The sequence below is a fragment of the Vigna unguiculata genome, chromosome 10 (assembly GCF_004118075.2).
Source record: "Vigna unguiculata cultivar IT97K-499-35 chromosome 10, ASM411807v1, whole genome shotgun sequence".
NCBI lineage: Eukaryota > Viridiplantae > Streptophyta > Magnoliopsida > Fabales > Fabaceae > Vigna > Vigna unguiculata.
The window spans coordinates 31,629,576-31,648,081 of NC_040288.1; the positions used below are offsets into that span (position 1 = coordinate 31,629,576).

Here is an 18,506-nt window from a genome sequence, read left to right on the forward strand (position 1 = left end):
AAAAAACAAAAAAATTAAAGAGCAGAAAATTTAATTGTAAGAAACTAAAGAACAATAAGAACATAATATATAAATAAATCAACCACAAATTTAAGAACAAAACAAACAAAAAATCTTTTAAATTGAACTATTTTTGAACATGTGAATTGATCCTCATTGTTGAACAATGCAAACGTGACAGAGAAAATAGAAATGTGAAAAAAAAATATGAGAAAAAAAAGAAGAAGAGAGGACAAAAAAGAGAGAAAATAAAGAACCAAAAACTCTAAAATTTTGCAAATAAGTTTTATATATATTTTATTAGTACATTGGAGGTCTTATAGATCCTAAATGATTTAAAGTTAAATTGGACCTAATTTGAAGTTCAATAAAGTTTCTGATCCCAATCACATAAGATAAGTCAATACAAGTAAAAAACTAATATACAAGCTTTTGTAAACAATTTTTTAGTAAATATTCCTTAAATTCTAAAAATTATAAAAAGTAGTAAAAAAGTTCAAATTCAGCAAATAATATATAAAATTAAAATTTTGAAAGTGTAGAATCTGATACAACTATAACCAATCTAAAATGATATCTAAAAAATATTTATAACTGAAATAATAAGTGAAAATAAGATAAGTTAAAAATGTAAAATTATTATAAAATCTAATTTATTACTAAAAAACTAAAATGAACTGACCACAGAAAATAAAATATTTAAAAAAATATAATCACTATATAATAAAACTATAAAAATGTATAAAAAATATATCTTATCATTCACCTATATAAGTTTCCATTTGAACACGTACACCTTTAATTCGTTGTTTATACATCATTATTCTATTGAAGACATCAAACAATGTCAAACAACACTATACATATAAATGAGAAATAAAAATGAAACTCTATAATACAATAATAGTGTATCATAAAATAAATTACTCATAATGTATACAAGTTCATGATATTTTGCTTTATACTTCAACTTTTTTATCATTAAATTAGCTTTTAAGTATATTTTATTAATCAAATATTATTTTTTCTATCTTCAATCACGTTAATTAGAAATAACACAAATCTATTATAATATATAAATAAAAAATATTTTTATCTTAAAAGATACTTTTGAAGAAATGAATAATTAAACCTATATTCATTTCTCCATACAATATTAGAGTTTTATATTAATTAACTTATTATCTCCTTCAATATCAAATCACACTTCCATACATATATCTAATCATACTCAATATATGTCCATGTTTCAAAAGAAGTTTATTTTAGATCTAATTTTGGACTAGAAATAAAGTGAATAAGTTAGACTTAAACACTATTTGTTATCATCCATTATCAATTTATATAACACAGTGTCATTAAAACTAATAATACATGAAAATTGAAAAAACAAGTGTTCACGCGCCAAACAACTTTTGAAACAGTATGTATAACGTAAGGATTATTTTGTTTGTCTGAACGTGACTGCTGCAAAGTCTCGCAACGTAATAAGATGTTTGTCAGAAACTTCTGACACATCTTTCTCTCTCTCTTTCTCTCTCCACTCTCTTTCTTCCAACTTACAATTGAAGTAAATGGAGGCAAGTGCAGAAGCACTTCCGTGCCCAGCTTACCCTTTTTCAAATCCTCTTTTAACATTTTCTCATTCACACAGAAAAAGTAAGAAAAAGAAGCTTTTTTCCCCTTCATCATCACTATCAGAGACAGACCCTCTAAAGAAAAAGAAGAAAAAAGCCCTCATGTGAATGTGACAATGGAAGCTAAGCCTCTTAGGATTGTTCCCTCTTCACACAACACTTCTGGTTTCTCTTCCACTCTCTCTACTTTCCCCCATCATCACATGTTCTTCATTGCCACCTTTTCTATTCTTCTTCTTTTTTGTTTTGTTTTTCTTATTTTTGTTCTCAAGTTTGTGTCTTTTTTTGAGGGGTAGGAGGTGGACCCCGGAAGAAGATTGACATTGGACACGCGATGAGAAATGGTGGTGCTGCTGGTGGTGTTGATGTTGAGAGAAGGAGGGTTTTTATGGTCAAGGAAGAGAAAGAGAAAGAAAAAGAGTACTCTTCCAATAGTGTTGAACTTCATCTTGGGGTTGATGCTTCTCATTCTGCGCCACCAGAAATAAACCATGTGATCACTGAAGCTCAGAGGCGTGAGCTTCACCACCAAGTTTTCATCTTCAACCACTTGGCTTATAAACTTCCTCCTCCTCATCACCGTGTGCAATTCCCAAGCAACATGTCAGGTTTGTAATAAATAGCCTTTGATCAAGTTATCATTTATAATAAAGTTTTACCCTTTAAAAAAACTGTAATGTAATGTTGCGTTTATTATAGGATGAATCAGTGCCTTGTTTGATTCTGTTTCTGGAATGAATTGTTACATAGAAACTCCCTATTTCTTTGGAGTTAATTGTTGGCATTGTTTTTGTTTTGTTTGGTGCCAAGATTTAAGCAAAATGCTCTTACTAGTAGATTTACTTAGTTTTGGATACATTTGGGATTTAAATATGTTCAAAGGTAGGCTTACTTTCATAACTTTTGATGCTAAAAGGGTATGTTTGTTGATGTACTTGTAAGGTAATGATGAGTTTGTATGTTCAAAGTGGATTTACTTAGTATTGGGATCCATTTGGAATTTTGATATGTTTAAAGGTAGGCTTAGTTTCATATCTTTTTTGATGCTAAAAGGGTATGTTTGTTGATGTATTTGTAAGATAATGATGAGTTTGTTTTGTATGTTTTGTTCATTGGTTTTGGTTACAGAATACAGTTTCCTTGGTTTTGATCATGGGAATGTGGTGGATCCAGAACCTCATAGGTGCAGAAGAACTGATGGAAAGAAATGGAGATGCAGTAAGAGTGTAGTGCCTGGTCAAAAGTACTGTGAAAGGCACATGCATAGAGGTAGAAATCGTTCAAGAAAGCCTGTGGAAACATCTCAAGTTAACTCTCCTTTGGCATCAAAACCTTGTGGCAAGTCACCTACCAAATCAGCCTCAAAGACAAGATTTGAAATTTCAAATCCAAACCTCACCATGGCAATGCAACCTAGTGAAACACCTTCCAGCACCCCATCAAGGAGCCTCAGCATTGACAATTGCTCTTCCATGAACAGGTCCCTCATGGTGTTTCCTTCGGCCTCTGCGGCGGCATTCCCGGGCTCCGGCCTTGCCACTGCCGGTGCTCCTAAGGCGGCGGATAACAAAAGTTGCCTAAAGATGTGCCAGAAAGATAACCAGTCCAAGAGCCGTGTCAGTAACAGCACAGGCAATAGAAGTGATGGGAAAGGAAGCATTGTTGTTGGTGATTCTAATAGCATCTCTACTGGAATAAGCTTCTCCCCAACAAGTGTTCTTCAAGGTAATTTTGATGTAGTTGGTTGCAATAGTTTATGTTTTTTTCACTACATTTTGTAGGACTATAGAATAACAGACACATCCCCATTCTTTCAACAAACTCTAAGCCAATCAAACATGTTCCATGGAGTGGGGTCAGTGACATGACTCTGTCATGTCATGTTTCACTTGATCATGAGGCCTCATGTAGCTCAAATGTTTCTTAATAGTCTCTCTCCCATGGTCCTACCAGTCCCTACTAACACAAAACAGAATCAATAGCAATATAGCATCATATCAAGCATGTTCTGTCCTATTTACTGTCATGCTTTTTCTGTGGGGCCTAATTCAAATTTTAGAATCTCATGTAGTTGACATGGTCGTTAAGTGTACTAATAATTGTGTGCTCAATTAGTCAAGAATCTAGATGCACTTCTCCAAAACTTACTCCTAACTTTACATGCACATAAGACACCCTCATAGATACTGGTCCTTTTTCTGCTTAGAATTAGGTGTGTTCCACAAAACGCACTTATTTTTCTACACTGTTTGAGATTGTTGGTCTTCATCATGTTAAGATACAAGTCCAGAGAAGCTGAATCCTTTAGTTTGAATCACTTGTTGGAGGAGATGTAAACCAAAGATTAGTTCTTGAGTAGAGTTATGCAAAAGATTCATTGACAGATTTGTAAATATCAACATTCCATTTTAAGAATAAGGGTGAACACTGTTTACTGTCAGAAACTACAATAGCAGCATGAATGTAAACGCCATGTGAATGATTGCATTTACATATATTATTAAATAAGTTAAATATATTTTTCGCCCTCAAACTATTATAGAAAATTGTGTTTTGCCCCTAAACTAAATTATGAAGTATTTCATCCTTACTTTTTGTGAAAGACATATAAAACACCTTACATGTTATTTATTGGAACAGATGTTATACATGATTATCATAGAGTGAAGGGATGAAATACTTTATAATTTATAATTTAGTTTAATGACGAAATACAATTTTTTTGTAATAGTTTGAGAACGAAAAACATATTAACCCTTATTAAATGATGCAAGTAAAGAAAAGTTAGTTTATCCCTGCTAAAAGCCTTGACTGTGGTGGAAAAGCCTTACTCCTTCCAATCCCTATCCAAGGGATATGTATTACTAGAACAATTCTATTTTAAGAATGGGAGAATTATAAATATAGATCATGTCAAACATTTAAATATGATCTAATGATCTATATATTGTTCTTATTTCTCATAATAACCATTTTGTAACTTCCTCTTATCCATGTTAAAATTCAGCAATTTCCCGACTTACATTCGTTGAGAAACAACAAAGAAATACTATGTTGTGCATCTTTAATGTGTTAATGTTATATTACTAACTTACAAGAACAACCTTTCATGTGAAAACTGATAGAACATTGTTGGTTTCTTTTGGCTGCCATTTTCAGTTTTTGGTAACAACCCTTCTTACGTGAATGACAAAACCAACAACACAGAATCTGCACCGGACCGGTGCCGGCGAACGGACGGCAAGAAGTGGCAATGCAAGAGTGTTGTTCTTCCTGGTCAGAAGTACTGTGCCACACACATGCACAGAGGTGCTAAAAAGCGTTTTGCAAGCCATGAAATAGCAGCAGCTGCTGCTACAACCACCACAACTACTTGTTCTGCCGTTACCATTGCGCGGTTGCCGAACTCTCCGGCCACAACCAACATGCAGAAAGAGGATTCCGCAATTCCAAGCACAAATCTTTCCATGTCAGTTCCAGCAAGTGCTCAATGCAATGGGAAAGGCTCTAGTAACAATGACACTGATACCACCATCAGTGACACCTTGCAAGAGTGTAGCTATACTTCTTTCTGAGACATGCTTTTTTTCTTCCTTAATCCTGCTTCATGAACAAGTAGCTGTTGTAACATTTGAGATCAATTATGTGTGAAGTGAACAAAGATCTCCATGAAGAAAAAATTCAACCCCGTGTTTTTTATCATGTCGTCTTCACAAAGTGATAGATCAAATTAAGGTGGACTCGTACAAGAGAGCTTCAGTGGGTTAGACTAATCATTAGCATTGGTTAAATTCTTCATTTCTTCTTTTGAACAAGTGAACTGGATTTCTCCTTTTTGTTTCCCATAAGAGTTTGACATCAAGTTCACTAAAGTAGCATAATTATTATTAATTACTATATTTGTGTTTGTTTTAGGGTTTAATATTTCTGCTATGCTTTTAGGTGTTCATTGTGAAATGGCTCTTAACAAATTTATTGGATAAGTGTTTGTCACACAAATGATAAACATCAATAGAGAGAAACATCAAATAAGACAAGTAGAAGGTGAAGACAGTATATATATAAAGAACACAAACATGTAATATATTAACACAAATAGCATAATATATTAAAATAACACCTGGTCAAACATGTTCAACATCTAAAACCATGAAAATATCACATCTCCAATATAGTTTAAATGCATGTTACATGTATTGTACAACCCATAGTAATCAACAACCGCATCCACACCAAACAAAACAATATTATTAGGCTATGTTTTCTTCATATTAAGCTCAAAATTCTTTGTAAGTGGAACAATGAGCAATGCTAATTTGTCAAACACAAGAATATGCTCCCAAAACAACTTACAAACATCATCCAACATTATGTACTACTGCTTAGAAAGATCAAAACCAAACAAATTAAACAACATATAATTAAAAATCATAAACCAACAATAATAAATGAACATACCTTTAATGGGCATAACTTCACTACAAAATATTTAAAAAAACTTAATGAACACAAAGATTCAACGGACAAAACAAAATCTCTTGGAATAAAATATTCAATTTCACGCCAATATAAAGTAAAAGCATGTAATTTAAATTTTCTATCACCATATAACATAATTACATGTATAATAAATTTCATTCAAATTATAAAATCCTAATATTTTATTGGAACCACGAAATTTTTTCTCAATATCAATATCTAGTATTTAATTTAGACGTATTAAAATAATACTATTTAATTTAATTTAATTTGTTATCTAAAAAATACTCATAATTAATGATATTTTCCTTTTCATATTTTCAATTCAAAATAATTATATTCATTTTTAATACAGGTTAAAAAAAATTAAAAGAACCGACCCGTGCCTAATACGTTTGAAAGTTAAACGAAGTATAAAAATACAATATTAAAATAATATCATTGGAAAAAAATGGCGTCGACCGGACTTGAACCGGAGACCTTAGTATGTTAGACTGACGTGATAACCAACTACACCACGACACCGTATGTTTAAAATTTGCAAAGTATTAATTTATTCATTAAATACTTAAAACTATCCTTCTTAAATATGACATCATATTATGATTTATAGATAAAATAGTAAAATTAAAATTTGTATAAAGCTTTCATTAAATAAAAAATATTTTTTTTTCCAAAATAATCTTAAATGTAAGAAGTAAAACAAATTGATAAAAATATCTGAAACCGAAAATCTTCTATCAATTAATGGTAAGAAAATAATGTCAACTGGCCAGGCACGTCAAATATTTTGGTGAAACCATTGGAAAACTTTTTTTACTCAGAAAATCTGAGTAAAAGTAAATTTTTTCCTGTAAAAAGTCTTACCATGTTCTCTTTCTTCAAATCATAAGTAATGTATAAGAAAATAGAGTTCGGTTTCGCTCTTTAATTTTTGTTATTTTTTTTTTAAATTAAAAACACATTATTTTGATATTTTAAAAATAATTTTAATATATTTTAAAATTTTAAAATTAATAATTATCAATATATTTTAAAGATACAACGTTGAAACGACAGATAAAAGTTAATAGAAAATCCAAAATCAAAAATGAACCATAAACAAAAATTTGAAATCGCAAGTGATATTATGATTTTTTTTCTCATAATTTATTTTAATATATATTCCTTTCCCGTATACTTATTTAATTATTGTAAATAATAAATTAATAATTTTAAAATTTGTATTTTCATTGTAAATATTTGTAGTTTGGAAGTTGAATAGGTGCAGTTGAAGGCATGGATGAGATTGATAGCAGCTTTCACAGGCATCCAATTTTGTCTTACTCCAAAGAATCACATTGCCATGTGCCTTTTGAATCTATTCTTCCTCAATATTGAAATTGTTGCTTCTGAAATTATGTGTTAATTTGTTGCACTTTCTTTTAGGCCTTGAGCTGCATCTACTCTGCAACCTAGTGAGTCAGACACATGACTCTGGCATGCCATCTTTCACTTCATCATGAACTCTCATATCTTACTACACTTTCTTCACTCTCCAATTCTATAACAAATTCCCACACACACAAAGGAATCTCATGAATGTGTATCGAGTTGCGAAGAAGTACATAAAATAAATAATTAATCTAAAAATATGAAGTTAATACAACTCTAAATCTATTGAGTGAACGATAAACTTTGATAATTGTGTGTCAGGAGAGTAATTGTACACTTAGAATGACAACGTTAAATTTGTTATCGTTATAGAATAAAGCAATACAGTTAATAATAATAATAATAATAATAATAATAATAATAGGGTTAAATATGTTTTTTTTCCATTAACGTTAGTAAATTTTAGAATAGTTTATTTTGAAATTTTGGACCAATTTAGTTCTTCATCTTTCGAAATACGTGAATTTAATCATTTTAATCAAATTTTGTTGAATTTATTTGACATTTCAAGCGCGTTTTAATATAGTATTTGAGTTAACATTAAAACAAAAATATGTCAAATAGTGTAAACAACTCAAATACAATCCTGAAATGCGTACGAAACATCAAATAAACCTAACAAAATTTGATTAAAATGACGAAATCTACGTATTTCGAAAGATGCAGGACTAAATTGGTCCATAGTTTCGAAATTGACTAATTTCAAAATTCACTAAAAGTTAAGGAACAAAAAACATATTTAATCCTAATAATAATAGTAAAGACTAACGAGTCATACAAGTAATTATAGCAAATTAATAGACGAGTATCAATATACGAGTATCGATTCATAATAGTTATATATTTTTATTTAATTTTTAGGTTAAAATATTTCATTGGTCCACGTTTTTGTTCTAAAATCTCAAATAGGTCTTAAGATTTATTTATTTATTTAATAGGTCTCAAATAGGTCTTAATAGACATGTAGCACAATATTTTCTTAATTTGCAGATGATGAAATTGAAAATTGAAAAAAATGGATTGAAATGTAATCAAAATAACAAATATATAGACCAAATTGAGATTCAGACAATGATTTGACATGTGTCACCTTACTAACTTGACATGTAGTACAATATTGACATGACACGTGACATGAATAATTTAAAAAAAAAATTAAGAAAATTAAAAACAAATAAAAAAATTCAAAAACATGAGGAGCTGACACATGACACATCCTTAACATCGTTAACACCATACTAACGAAATAGACTTAATTGTTACACATTTTAAAAAATATGGACCTAATTGAGACTAAAAAGAAATTTTAAGACCTAATTGAGATTTTGGAACAAAAATGTGGACTAATAGAGTATTTTAACCTAATTTTTATATTCTTATTCATCGATATGTTTCCACTAAAAGAAATTAGGCTTAATTAGTGATTTAGTCATCTAATTTTTTATTTTAGTTTATTATTAATTTGGTCTCAAATTGGAAAAAATAAAATTGAATTATTTAAAAAAAATGACTAAATTGAATAAAAAATAATAAGAGGACTAAATTGAACATTTTTAAAGAATTGGACGTCAAAATTGAACTAAAAAAATAATGCCGAGACTAAAATGACCAAAGTAGTGTGAACATTGAAACTTTTTCAATTTTTAGAACCAAATTAAAACCAAAAATTCATAGAAAAGAACAAAATTTATTTAGAATTAAACATTGAACATATATGCAACCTTGTATATAAGATTGAAGTCCATGGAATGCAACTTCTCTAGTTTGAGTTGGGAGAAGATGCAAAGCAAAGATTAGTTGTTGAGTGGAGTTATTGAGAAGACACATTTGGAGTAGCATAAGAAGAAAGATCATCTAAAGCAACATATGAATAAAGGGGAAAATACAGATTATAAAGTTATATCATGCAGTGTCTTATATGAATTATTAAAATTAAAGTAAGTAATTGGATTATCACTTTAAAACATCATGCATATTTATTTATATTTATGATTTATTGTAAGAATTTAGCAAATGTTCTGACTGTATTAACTCCTCTCTATCCATATTAAATTTAAATTATTGCATGTACATGAAGTTTCTGTAACTATGTGGGAAAAAGAAAAGTAGGACATGAAAGAAAGTTCAGCTTACAGTAAAATTGAAATGAAGAAAAACGTAAAATGTAAATATTGGCGTCGCCCGAACTTGAACCGGAAACCTTCAGTATGTTAGACTGACATGATAACCAACTACACCACGACACCACATATTTAAAACTTTTAATTAATATATTTGACCCATAAATAAATAAATAGTAAATTCCAAAAACTATAATGTACTAACAAGTTGTTCTAAAAGTAAAAACTTGAAAAGAATAATATCAGCCACATCTCGTAACACCTAAAAAATAGGTGTTTTTAGATGTATTTTATTTTATAATATATCGTTCATTTGCGTAAAGAAACTTAATTTATATTTATTTAACTAATACTATATGAAATAAAAATATATCACTAAAATATATTGTTAATCATACATAATATTTAAGTTGTTAAAAATAAATAAATAAATATATATATATATATATATATAATAAAAAAATAAATGTATGTATGTAAGAGAAATTTGTTTATATTTTTACCACAAGCTAAAGATATATCTTAATTTGAAATACATCATAAAAACTGGTTAAACTAGATCATTTGATTTAACAAAATAAAAAAATTATAATAAAAATTAAGGTAGATTAATCTTATTGTTATAAAGAAATAAGAATGATTATTTTTCTTATCTCAAACTTTTTTATAACATCTCAAAATTTACGGCATAATTATTCAAATGAATTTGTAATCGAATGAAATAACTTCTAAAAATTTTAAATTTGCATGAATAATAACTAATAATGCAAAAAAAAAAATCAAGTTGATACAAAAAGAAATTTATGTATGTATATTGAGTCCAAGATGTTATACTTATCATTATCAATATTTTATTAAGCATATCTATTTAATTTGAGTTCAAACTCATCATTAAACTTGTCATAGTCATCATTTCAAGTACCCTGGACCCTTAAATGATATCATTATACCTTCCGAGTCATAATGGTCTTACATCAATATGGATAGTGTCATTAGGTCGTAAGCTTGCACAAATACAACGTGTGCACTACACCACCTTCTTCGTCTAAAAGCATAGTTAAGAGAACAAAAAAGAATAGAGTGTGAGGCCTGTGATTTATTTTTACACGGCTAACCATGTACATCAATCGAGGGAAACCATGTCACCATCCTCTATTCTCCCAAGTCTACATGATCTTTCTCTAAACTCTATACCATGTGTATCTATCTATCTATCTATCTATCTATCTATCTATCTATCTATCTATCTATATATATATATATCCATAAAGTCCTTAATGACATTATATTTTCCCATTCTCAATTTCATTCACTATAATTTATTTTGCAATCATTTTTTCACATTAAATTTACATACAATTCTTGAAACTAAAACTTATTCACAAAGTTTTGGCAACATAATTCCCAAAATTTTTAAACAGTTAAGATTACACGACAACTAATGCAATTCATATATGTATGATATATATGACTATTTTAGTGTTTTGCTTATACATTTAAATCCTTCATCCATTTTGATTTAAAATATTATACAAGGGTGTCGTTCAAGAAAAATAGTATAAACACAACAAATTAAAACCAAAATAATAATTACAAAAGAAAACATATGTATTTTATAACTAAAACAATAAAATTGTTTTATAATTTTTAGTAAGGACGAGTATTGTTTGTTGAATGTGATAACCAACTACACCACGACAACACATGCATTAAGTCTACAATTAGTATCTGTTTTGTTGAAAAGTAAATAATTAGTTTCAAAAAAACAAGTTAGCTTCTAAAAGTAAAAGGAAAACATGATAAAATGATGGTTTTTTTTTCATACTAGGCATTTAACTCAGGCTAAATACAAAATTAGGCATCTTTTAAAACAAATACATATTTAGGCAAAACATGCTGCCCCTATACGATTTATGAAAAGCAAAAACGTATATCCCGTAGAAAATTTCCCCTTAAAATGGAACGTGGTGGGCCCATGACGATTTTAAAAGAGAAATCGTGTACAACCCAAACGATTTCTAAATAGAAAATGTGTAACCCCAACACGATATCAACATATAATCGATTACATTCGAACAATTTGGATTTCCAGTATTGTGTAATCGATTACAAATGTCGAAGTAGAACTCTAAACTCATGTTCCATTTCGTTTCTTTTCTGTTTGGAAGCTTCAGTTATCCTTTAACCTTTGTTAGGGTCTTAGTTTTCACCTCCTTTGGTTCTGTTTTCCAGCTCCGTAAGTTGTAATCATGTTGTGAAGCTCTTCCTTTGGGGCTTATTCTTGGGTTAGCACCTGTCAAGGTAAGGGAAGTTAAAACTGCTTCTTTTCTTTGAAATGGATTGTACATATTTTCGTTCTGGAATGTGCTGAGTTTGTTTGATTAATATCAATGGATGTTGTAGAAGTTTGTTTTTATTCATTATTTTGGTTGATGTCGCATTTTTTTTATTAGCTTGTTGTATTTCGTTGTTTTATTTAAACTTCTAATCTTATTATCAGAAATTATGTGTTTTCCACGTGAGATATTGTTTGGATTTCAACAATATTTGTCGTGGTCTTGCTTTTTATCGAGAAATCTTAAAAATATAAGTTAATGATGAGGGGCATCTCATATGTGCATTATGTAGTTAATTGCATTGCATGTCTATAATGTTGTAGAATAATTTCATTTGCACGTCTATAATCTTCCTAGACGTGCAAATGAAATTATTTGGTGTGAGTAGATGTGGGAGCTCGCGATGTGTATATTTCTTTTTCTTTTTGCATTTAGCATACCCTTTCTCTTCTTGTGTTATGTTTTCTTGTGGTGTTTTCTTTTTTGCAATGATCACAAAATATTTGGTGTGAGTAGATGTGGGAGCTCGCGATGATCATAGTGGTGATGGAGATGTTGTAGTTTAGTTAGGCTCGTTGGATTTTGCTCTATGATGGAGTCCCTTTTTAAGTATTGTTATCTTGTAGTTTCTTGCCCTGTGAGCAAATTTTCAAATTAAACTAATCCGTGTTTAAATTCTGTTTATGGCATGTGTTTTGTGTCTTAGTTTTCTTATTCAATATATTTTAGATGACCGTAAAAGGTTAATTCTAATATGCTTCTGCCTTGGCTCTACTTTATTATGATTATGCGACTTTTTATTTATTAGATTTATCTATTAAATAGGACGTCACATGATTAGTTATGATTTATGCAAATCTAAATTTTTTAAAAATTGCTTCATTAATTCAATTACAAATTCATTTGAATAATTATGTTGTAAACTTTATGATGTTATAAAAAAGTGTTAGAGGATAGAGAAAGATTCACTCTTACTTTCTTTATTTTTGAGGAGAAGAAATTAAAGACTTAATAACAATGATATTAATCTACATTCACTTTTCATGTAACATTTTGATTTTAATACAACCGATAGTTTAGCTTGTTTTTGTGATTTATTTCAAATTAAGATTTATCTTTAATTTATTATAAAAGTATAAACATTTTTAATTTATTAATGATGATACATTTGAGTAATGCACTTTTAATTAGTCTAGTATTAGTTAAATAAAGATAAATTAATTTTCTTTATACAAATAAATAATACATAATGCATTATGCAAGGAACGTACATATGAAAATATCATTTCTTTTAGATGTTACAAGGTGTGGCTGACATTTTTCTAATTGTAGGAACATTCTTTCTCAAGTTTTAACTTTTAGAAACCAACTTGTTAGTACACTACAATGTTTGGAATAAATTATTCATTGCTTTATCAGATAAATTATTAAGTGAAAAGTTAAAACGTGTGGTGTCGTGGTGTAGTTGGTTATCACGTCAGTCTAACACACTGAAGGTCTCCGGTTCAAGTCCGGGCGACGCCATGTTTTTTGTTTTAAGTTTGTTTTTCTTAATTTCTGTGTTAAATTTGAGATTGCTTTCACAGTGCATTTGGAAAGATAAGCCTTTGTAGGAAAATAAGTAAATGTATATATTTGTTGACATATTAAAATTCTTTATGCAAAAGTTAAGTTGTAGAAACAATTAAGGATTTTGATTAGCTTTAGTTTTTGTTGTAAAATGTGAATGAAGTTTGGCGGGAGATGATTGTTTGGAAGGTAAAGATGCTTTCTGTTTTCCCAGTAAGAGTAACATCAATGCCTTGGAATGCTTCTTCTCAGACTCATTCCATTTAAATCCACAAACTTTTTATTGGGATTTCAAATATTTGTGTAATCACTCACTCTGTGGGAACTAACAAAAATAAGCGAAGCTACTGATAAAGTGCAGTATAAGAGAGGTTGTTGAAAAGAGAGATTTTTGAGAAAGGATGAGTATAGTTTGTTTGTTGAAGAAACTATATCAGCTGCATAAAAGAACACAGACCATGTAAACAACATGTCAATAAAACTCAAAATTCAGAACCTAAATCCTTCAAGTCACACTTTTCAGTTTTAAGACTGAGAACTGCAGAGTTAGATCACGCAGTGTCTTAAAACAAAACTTGAACATCAAATGTTAAAACATTACTTTTAGAATAACACTCAAATGAAGAAAAACAAACCTAAAACAAAATTCATGGCGTCGCCCGGACTTGAACCGGAGACCTTCAGTGTGTTAGACTGACGTGATAACCAACTACACCACGACACCTCATGCTCTAAACTTTCAGTTAACAATTTCTGGATAAAACAATGAATAATTTATTCCTGAAAATACATTGTACCTGCAAGTTGGCTTTTAAAAGCAAAAAATCGATAAAAAAAAAGTCCCTAAAATTAGAAAAATGTGAGCCACACGTAACATGATATGTGCCTGTGAGAATGATGTATGTTGGATATTAAATGAGATGGTGTTTATAAATTATGAATGTATTAAGAAAGATGAATTACTTTATTCAACACATAAAATCACCTTTCTCTTTTCATAAAGCTTTACAATGATTGTTGTGGCATATTTGTCTTAAGATATCTTTACCTCATTGCAAAAAATATTATCGAATGATGGGATTTGAGATTCCTTTCAGTGATGATTCTTCAATGCAACTTTTTCACTTGGCAACTAGACTGAATAAGTCAACACATGGGTTGGCTTAATACATTTTAGCCGTGCAAGAACACATAATATTCTTATTTCTCTGTATAAACTTAATAATGACTCCACTAATTAATATATATCATTCCAAAATGTATTTCACATAAATAATTAGAGAAATATATTAAGAAAGATCAAAATTGACAAAAGAAAGTCCCATAATAAATAATTACAATTGTCATCTGCCCGAGGAAATCATATAAGTTATGCTTTTCATTTCTTTCTTATTTAGTTTCAAAGCTAATTAATGATCGTGCTATGTTTTTTTTTTCTCTTTCATTGATACAATGTATTATTCAAGTTACTTACTATCCAACTTTATATAAATTTTGGATATGCCTTATCAGATTCACCTTAATGTAATCGTTGACAGTGTACGATGTAATCCGAATATTGATTCAAAATTGGAATTTGTTTTTTGGTTCCTAAATTTTAGAAATGAATGAATATAGTCCTTTTAACCCATTTATGTTAATTTTTTTTGACGTGTCGAATGCTTTTCATGTTAGCATTGGAATTATTTACATTATTTGACACATTCGTAGTTCAATATCTACTGAGAAATGCATTCGACATAAAAAAAAAATTAATGCAATTGAGTTAAAAAAACTATATTCATTCATTTTTAAAGTTTAGGGATCAAAATGTATTGAATATTCATATTACTAATATAATTATCAATTTAATAATGGAATTAATATTATTAGGTAGAAGATCTTGTTAACTAGGATATTTAAAAGTAGCTTGAGGATAAATAAAAAATTATGTATCTATATTAATATTGATCAGTTTGTTCCTTGACATTATACAATGTGCCCAATAATTGTTTAGTTTATGAATGTTATGGCATATATATTGGGAACTAAAATGAATTAATATTACATGATAAAAAAAGTTTAATATAATTAGAGATCTTACATTGATTAAAGATAAGATAAATTTTCAAAACATAAATAGATACAAACCTCATCTTATAAAACAATTTTATAAGGTTGAGTTAGACTTAGAGTTTCATTCTTGAAATGGTCATAAGATCCATTCAAAATATATTTTAGTGAGATCTATTGTTGTTAAGTCTTTGTGTCACTAGGTAAAATCCCCATTCACTAGTGCAGATTTGGACTTTTAAATTGCACTATATGCTTCGGTTAGAGTGGAACTGAAGCATATTAAGACATGATGACAATTTTTCAATTTTAGCGGTTTTGTCCTAATAACTGAAACATACAAGTCTTTTTGTCTCGGTTTCGCAATAACTGAAGCCTAATGTCTCTATAATTTTTCAATTATTTTGAATTTTTTAATTTGAATACAGAGGTTTGGACTTCGATTCTTTTGAAATTGAAGCATCAAAGCTAATATGCTTCGGTTTTTACAACTCGGTGTCTATACGTTCCTCAAATTTACAAAATTTTCACTCTTTTTTTTAATTATTTAATACTCGAAATGAGTTGATTTCCCTACAACCAAGACACAATAAGGGTATATGCTTCAGGTCTTTAATAACCGAGGCTAAAAAGCTGGTTAAATTTTAAAAATTGTCATTGTACGCACCCTTTTAGGCCTCATGTTTTATTATAAACGAGGTAGTTAACCTTTTGACCTTGGTTTTCCAAATAACCGATGCTTAAAGGTGTTTCTAGGGTTCAAAATCGTAAAATATTTGTAGAGGAGGCCATTATTCTCACTACTTTGTCTTCTTTCTTTGTCTTCTCCTTCGTTTTGTCCTTTTTGAATAATGTCTTATTAAATTTTGGCTGCACTCAGAGCACAACTGATAATTCCTTGTTCGTACAAAATGATGATGCTTCTTTCACAACAATTTAGTCTATATTGATGATATCGTAATCACGGAGTAATAGTCTCTACATGATAAGTTGGATCAAACAACTTTTTTGTTTTTTGTAAAAATAATCCAATCAACAAATATTCGCAATTATTTATAAATAGAATTATCATAATATTAATTACCATTAGCTCATTATAAATGAAATTAAATGTATGTTATAAAACAAATGTAAAATATTAGGATTCTTGTTAAATATCATAATATATGTTTAGTTTTTATTTATATTATTTGTGGTATGAGTTTGTTCATAATATGTTAATATTTCTTATTATTAATGTAAAGGTTTAAACATTCTTATGAAATTTTAAGTTAAATCACTTCAAATTAATTCTACACTGTCGTGCCATTTTTAAGATTGTATTGCATTTGTGAGGTCTTACAAGAACACTTTTTTAAATATTTTTATTTAAATCTAAATTTTTCCATTTTAAAAAATTAATTTAATTATATAATTACTTTTTTTAACACTTAGGTTAGGGTCTTAAATAAGAGATCGATCTTAAATTAAGAGCCTCCTTATATAATCAACATGGTTACGTAAGCTTTTTTTTTTTTTTTTATCTAATTTGACTGCTTATTTATCTAGTTCTGTCATGTTGAAAGATCCATAAGAAACAAGCGTAAGATTTTTTTTTCCCACTGAAAGAAGATAGGAGATAAATAAAAGAAAGTATAAGAAAATAAAGTGAGAGAAAAGATATGAAATAAAATGAGAAATATGTCTATTCACTTAACATAAGCAGAAAAAAAATTGTGATATTCGAAACTAATAACTAAATAAGTTAATTAAAATTAAGTAATTGTACCCACATATTTATTATAATAGAGATGATAAAAAGATAATTTTTGAAAATACAAGTTTCTTTCATATTTTCCAATGTTTTTCTTCCCTAACTGAAAAACAAACTTGTGAAACTTAATAAAACAAAAAAAAAAATGACATTTTCTAAAAAATTTTAAATCAAGAAAAAGAACAAAAGAGAAAATGGCTTCGCCCGGACTCGAACCGGAGACCTTCAGTGTGTTAGACTGACGTGATAACCAACTACACCACGAAACCGTTATGTTTTTAAATGTTCTGTTTAATTATATAAAGATTAGTTTCTCTTAAAACAGTTTTAAAAACTACGGAAAATTAGGATGTAAGATACAAGAAGCAGAAACTAAACTATATTATGTTCAATTCATTTTCCTGAAACAATTTCTATTCGAGTCACAAACGATATTTATTATACGTAAATAACAGTGGATGGTTTATAAATATATTATAAAATAAAAAGAAAATTATTAATTTATAGATTACTATAGGAGTAAAGTTGAATGTTAAATTATGTGTTTTAAATAGTAATATTATTTATTTTTATAGTTATTGGTGAGTTTTAGGTAAATTATAAAACAACAACTAAATCCATGAAAGCACTGTAATATAACTGAATCTAGGATAGGCCGTATAAATTCATTGCTTTAAAACTTCTAAAAGATTTTATATTTACTAATACTATATTTTGAAAAATAAAAAGCTGTAATAAATAACGGTTGGAAATATTTTTGATGAACCCAACATATGCTTTTATAGCAAAAACCCTTACAAAGTTTTCTCGAAAAAAAAATCATTTATCCACTTATAGTTTCTATAGTTTCGTAAATATATAATTTTGGTTTTTAGAAAATTTCAATTGCATGATTAGTTCTCCAGTTTTTCAAATTGAAACAAATGTTTTTCAAATTGAAACAAATTTAACTGTCGTTATTTATCATTTTATTATTAAAATAAAATGTTAATATATCCTTCCACGTAATATATATTAAATTAAAGTTTGTTGTTAAACTTCACTATTAACCTATCATGCTAGAATGTGTAATTGATATTATTTATTATTATTACTCAGAACGTTGTTTCATTTTGTTGTACTAAAA

The 18,506-nt window shown here is 28.6% G+C and overlaps 1 protein-coding gene and 5 non-coding genes across 7 annotated transcripts; 2 read left to right on the forward strand and 4 right to left on the reverse strand.

The window, feature by feature from the left end:
• The first annotated feature begins 1,534 nt into the window (after nt 1–1,534).
• LOC114166605 (growth-regulating factor 9-like) lies at nt 1,535–5,338 on the forward strand. 2 transcript variants are annotated; one of them, XM_028051353.1, is made up of 4 exons: nt 1,535–1,802; nt 1,928–2,245; nt 2,766–3,362; nt 4,797–5,338. In XM_028051353.1, exons 1-4 carry the CDS (start codon nt 1,754–1,756, stop codon nt 5,210–5,212), a joined length of 1,380 nt encoding a protein of 459 aa, XP_027907154.1. In that variant the 5' UTR covers nt 1,535–1,753; the 3' UTR covers nt 5,213–5,338. The 2 variants fall into 2 exon arrangements, with proteins under 2 accessions (XP_027907154.1, XP_027907155.1); XM_028051354.1 differs by having other exon boundaries at nt 1,934–2,245.
• Nucleotides 5,339–6,568: 1,230 nt separating this feature from the next.
• TRNAV-AAC lies at nt 6,569–6,641 on the reverse strand. Its single transcript has one exon. It is a non-coding gene; the product is annotated as a tRNA-Val (tRNA).
• A 3,081-nt stretch (nt 6,642–9,722) lies between these two features.
• Nucleotides 9,723–9,796, reverse strand: TRNAV-AAC. Its single transcript has one exon. It is a non-coding gene; the product is annotated as a tRNA-Val (tRNA).
• A 3,660-nt stretch (nt 9,797–13,456) lies between these two features.
• TRNAV-AAC lies at nt 13,457–13,530 on the forward strand. Its single transcript has one exon. It is a non-coding gene; the product is annotated as a tRNA-Val (tRNA).
• A 695-nt stretch (nt 13,531–14,225) lies between these two features.
• On the reverse strand, nt 14,226–14,299 carry TRNAV-AAC. Its single transcript has one exon. It is a non-coding gene; the product is annotated as a tRNA-Val (tRNA).
• Nucleotides 14,300–17,575: 3,276 nt separating this feature from the next.
• On the reverse strand, nt 17,576–17,649 carry TRNAV-AAC. The gene has a single exon. It is a non-coding gene; the product is annotated as a tRNA-Val (tRNA).
• Nucleotides 17,650–18,506: the final 857 nt, after the last annotated feature.